Source organism: Heterodontus francisci, chromosome 23 (genome assembly GCF_036365525.1).
Source record: "Heterodontus francisci isolate sHetFra1 chromosome 23, sHetFra1.hap1, whole genome shotgun sequence".
In the NCBI taxonomy this organism is placed as follows: Eukaryota; Metazoa; Chordata; class Chondrichthyes; order Heterodontiformes; family Heterodontidae; genus Heterodontus; species Heterodontus francisci.
The window spans coordinates 50,412,069-50,417,245 of NC_090393.1; the positions used below are offsets into that span (position 1 = coordinate 50,412,069).

A 5,177-nucleotide genomic window follows, 5' to 3' on the forward strand; every position below is an offset into this window, starting at 1 on the left:
GTCCCACTTCTAGCCAGTAAAGAGAACAAACAGCAACAAATCCCATTTGTGTGAACATTCCCTACCCTTGGCTATGAATGGAAGCCAAGGTACATGGAGAAGCTGGCTTTATTCTGCACCTCTACTACAAAATGCTAGATTCAAAGCAATGTATAAAACAGTTACCTTGTCAGAAGCTTCATGATAGATCAATTTCCTGTACTTTTAGCAGCTATATTTCCTTTAGTCATTGAAGCAAGCTCAACCCAGATATAACAGGTCTCTTACTCTACAAAAAGCAGCAGACACATGCAATTTTTCACAGTATATTTATTACGGTGTTACCTCATTAAAGGTGAACACTTGTTTAATAATTCTTCTGCCTTTATCTTTTCAAATAATGCACGCATTTACATAACTGTTAGGCTTGAAGGATGGCCCATAAGCTCAGGGCCAGTCTTCTCTGCTCCAAAATTTCAGTGTTCCTCTGCATCTTCCCAGCCTGTGGGCAGAGGATTGGTATGGGGATTGTGGAAGAAAGTGTGCTTCCCATCACCCCAAGGGAATGGCTGTGGATGAAATAGTAGAGTACATTAGCAAGACTGTTCCAAAAGGAACACAAACCAACATCACAATTTTAAATGCCTGGGGTCTCATTACAATGGTTCCCCCCCCGCCCAGCTTCAAATCCACCATCATTTAGTGAAATCAACAGTATAAGACAATAGACAGATTACTATATACGAGGCACTTCAAGAATGTTGTGTAGCATGGACAGAGTAGCTTGTAAACTGCTCAAAATGCATGACTGGAAGAGTCAGGTCTCCCCAATCACCATCACTGGACTAATGAGCCAGATAACCCAGTCCACTCTGAAGCCAGCCACTCGAAGCGGATCAGGAACTTCCCCACTGCCACATGGGAAAGCAGCACGTCTATGCTCCATGCTTCCTTCTGTAGGCACAGCTGAGACGGTTGGCATGGAGTGTCATGACAAAACACCTCATCCCACTGTAGCAGCCATGAACCCCAATACATTCTTCAGTTTTATGAGATACTGAAACTAAGAAACTATCACTTCTCTATGGATAATGGGCTCCAGTTTGGCAACAATAATAAGTTGGATTCTGACAGTTTGCCCTCAAGCAAGGTGGATCACTCCTCCTCTCCCCCCACAACCCTAACTCTCCACCCAACTCACCAAGAAGAGGACAAGAAATTGAATTTTCCAGTTGGGGGTCAAATGAATCAACCGCTTGAGCTACCACGCCTCAATTCACTTGCTGATTTCTCAAATAAGTAAAGATACGATTTCCCAAAAACTTACACCTGCTGAGACAGTAGATTATATCCCAAGTCGAGGAAGGGTAGACAAAGTACAAGTGCAGGACTCAGGTTTGTCGCTTGACTGATTGAAGACTGAAGGACTTGTAATTCTGTGCCTATATCATATCCTATTCAATAACATTGATCATCAATACCTGATACAGGAATTCATGGCTGTTGTTCACAGTATATTTATTAGGCGTAGGCGCCTAAAGGTGGTCAGTGGTTTGTGAAGCAGAGCCTGGAGTGGCTATAAAGGCCAATTCTAGAGTGACAGACTCTTCCACAGGTACTGCAGATAAAATTGGCTGTCGGGGCTGTTACACAGTTGGCTCTCCCCTTGCGCTTGTCTTTTTTCCTGCCAACTGCTAAGTCTGACTCGCCACACTTTAACCTCGCCTTTATGGCTGCCCGCCAGCTCTGGCGATCACTGGCAACTGACTCCCACGACTTGTAATCAATGTCACAGGACTTCATGTCGCGTTTGCAAACGTCTTTAAAGTGGAGACATGGACGGCCGGTGGGTCTGATACCAGTGACGTGCTCACTGTACAATGTGTCCTTGGGGATCCTGCCATCTTCCATGCGGCTCACATGGTCAAGCCATCTCAAGCGCCGCTGACTCAGTAGTGTGTATAAGCTGGGGATGCTGGCCACCTAGAGGACTTGTGTGTTGGAGATACGGTTCTGCCACCTGATGCCAAGGATTCTGCAGAGGCAGCGAAGATGGAATGAATTGAGACGTCGTTCTTGGTTGACATACGTTGTCCAGGCCTCGCTGCTGTAGAGCAAGGTACTGAGGGCATAGATTTGTGTTCCGTGTCAGTGTGCCATTTTCCCACACTCTTGGCCAGTCTGGACATAGCAGTGGAAGCCTTTCCCATGCGCTTGTTGATTTCTGCATAGAGAGACAGGTTATTGGTGATAGTTGAGCCTAGGTAGGTGAACTCTTGAACCACTTCCAGAGCGTGGTCGCGATATTGATGGATGGAGCATTTCTGACGTCCTGTCCCATGATGTTCGTTTTCTTGAGGCTAATGGTTCGGCCAAACACGTTGCAGGCAGCCGCAATCCTGTCAATGCATCTCTGCAGACACTCTTCAGTGTGAGATGTTAATGCAGCATCGTCAGGAAAGAGGAGTTCCCTGAAGACTTTCCGTACTTTGGTCTTCGCTCTTAGATGGGCAAGGTTGAACAACATGCCACCTGATCTTGTGTGGAGGAAAATTCCTTCTTCTGAAGACTTGAATGCATGTGAGAGCAGCAGGGAGAAGATCCCAAAACAGTGTAGGTGTGAGAACACAGCCCTGTTTCACACCACTCATGATAGGAAAGGGGTCCAATGAGGCACCGCTATGCTGATATAGCTGTTATAGTTATGAATTCCACCATTCTCCCATAGTATTGCACAAAGTCAGATTATGCCAAATGGATCAAAGGAACAGCTTAGCTTAGACCTCTGACCATAGCACAAAGGTGTAGGTTTCCCCTACAGACAATGTAGGTCCAGAATAACTAAAAGATCCACGAGATCTGTTATAGTAACTAATACCTAATATGTGAATAGGTGACCAGCTCATCATAGGGTTTGTATTTTCTAAGTATTAGTTTGCATTGCACACATACAGGATTTTCTTCAGTAATCTCTCATCACAGAATTTGACTTATTGAGCCCTACAGTAACTGACTATTTTGATTTGATATTTTATTATTGAGTATTTGGTGTACATGCAAAATCCATTATAAACAGTAGAACATTCCCTTGCTATTAACAATTCTTCAAATTTGATACAGTACTCACTTTGCTCCTGATGCGGAGGTGCTCATAAGCAACAAAGTCTTGCCTCTCATGACTGTGATGCTGCGCCTTCAGGTAGCAGTTCAACATGCAGATACTTACGCCAGGAACAGCAACAACAAAGCTCAGGATCTTCCACAAACGTGCTGCGGAAGTGAATATAACAGGCTACAATCAAATGTATTTGAACACAATATTTAGCCCTTTACACATTAAGGCTGTTGCTCCATTACAAAGCTAACTTTATTTTGCAGTGTTAATCCAAAACCAATGCCAATTGAAGATATACTCCCAATCTCTCAAAGCTTTTGTTTGACAGTGCATGCAGTACAATGTTAAACATTGTCAATGCACCATGTGGGTATTTTTTTAATTTTTCTCTAGATTTTAATTTAAATGGTTAGAGTGGGGACACCTGCCCATATTATAACCATTTAAGTTTTTACTACTGGAAGAGGAACAATGCATAGAGCTCTCACCTGGGCAGAACTGGATTTAGCCCAGCAGTTTCACCAGGGTACTGCACAGCTGGAACTCATATTGCATCTGCTAGTCTGAGAGCAGTAGCTGCTGAATAAAGATATTCAATTGCTCATACGCTTAACACTGAGGATCAATGAGGAACAATTAAAGCTTTAAAAATGAGGACTATATTTGAACTATACTAAATAGTACAGATAAATCTAAAGCAGGAGAACTTCTGGACTCAGTAATACCTCAAGAGGGATCATGAAATTTTCAAAAAAGCAAATGTATGTTACAATGAGAATTACAATATGGAAGGGCTTTGATTGGCAAGTGGCAGATAACCTTCAGGAGAAGGCAGATGAAAATTAGCCAATAAAAGTGCTATCTTGTGTCAAGTCTCCTAATCGAACTCAGAACTCTAGAAAAGGCTCACATTAGGATATTTAACCTCTAACACAGCTGGGGCCAAATAATCAAATGTACGGCATACCTGGTCCATGTAAACTAGCATTACATTTCAGTACAGGACTGTGAAAGAGTGAATTAAAATTGCGTTTTAATTCTGGCCAGAATCTTGAGCGCACATTCATGGAACCTTGCATCAAACCCATTAATTCCATTTCTTTCCCTGCAAAATACCGCATTCTAAGTATTGATTATTTGATATAAAAAAACTAAAGTAAACGTCGAAAACTACTCCCCATTAAGGAAATTTACATCTTTTTGATTTGGGGCGAATACGGTCATTTTAACTACAGGAGCTTTGACATCAGTAACTGTGTAAAACAACAGGAAACAGGGCTCAGCCCGGGGACACCGCGAGTCCACACAGGGCCGTAATTACAGGGCGAACAGAGCCGGAACCCTTCCCTCGCCGACTGAGTTACCGCCTGGGAAAGGGAAGCGGCGCTGACTTCGGGGAATCAGCCACCGCTCCCGGTCCGTCCGCAACACAGCCCGGGGACGGAGGAACTGGACAGGCCTGGGGCCGGGCCAAGGTCACAGCCGCTTCGCCCTGAACCCGGCGCAGCCCGAGCGCACATGCAGCCTCCCATGCAACTCGCAGCTAGAACCTCCCTGGCCACACTCACCCCCCTGGTGCTCCTCGGCACCAGCCGCAGCTGACAGCTGCCCGGCGGCGCTGAAACTCCGGCGGAAAACCCGACCCCACACCGCGGCCATCTTGTGAGAATGACTACAATGCGCATGCGCGGGGCTGGCCGGTTTACCGCCTGACTTGGGGAGCAAAGGTCATACAAAAATAAAGTTAATTTTGTATCAGCCCCAGGGAAGGGTTTTATATGCAGTGACAGTGTCCCTTGTGAGGTCGATTTAATGTTCTATTTGTCTCCGTTATTTTAATGTATGTTCATGTGATGGGCGGGGCCAGGCGAAAGGGGCGGGGCATCCTAGGCTTCAGCAGAAGGATAATCCATGGGATGAAATTGTGACGTGTGGTGCACTTTTGCTGTCAGCCCTTCCTCTGCCTCCCAGACCCACCCTAGCATTCTCTTTATCCTCATCTTCCACCTACCCAGTCCCCACATTCTGCACCATTTCTGCCACCTCCAGTGTGTTGCCATCACCAAACACATCTTCCCCTCCT

General features: G+C 45.2%; 1 protein-coding gene across 1 annotated transcript; it reads right to left on the reverse strand.

The window, feature by feature from the left end:
- Window positions 1-291: 291 nt before the first annotated feature.
- Window positions 292-4,789, reverse strand: LOC137382802 (cytochrome c oxidase subunit 6A1, mitochondrial-like). The gene is made up of 3 exons (XM_068055230.1): window positions 4,663-4,789; window positions 3,107-3,249; window positions 292-548 (listed from the first exon to the last, which is right to left on the reverse strand). The coding sequence occupies exons 1-3, from the start codon at window positions 4,751-4,753 to the stop codon at window positions 456-458; spliced, it is 327 nt and encodes a 108-aa protein (XP_067911331.1). The 5' UTR covers window positions 4,754-4,789; the 3' UTR covers window positions 292-455.
- Window positions 4,790-5,177: the final 388 nt, after the last annotated feature.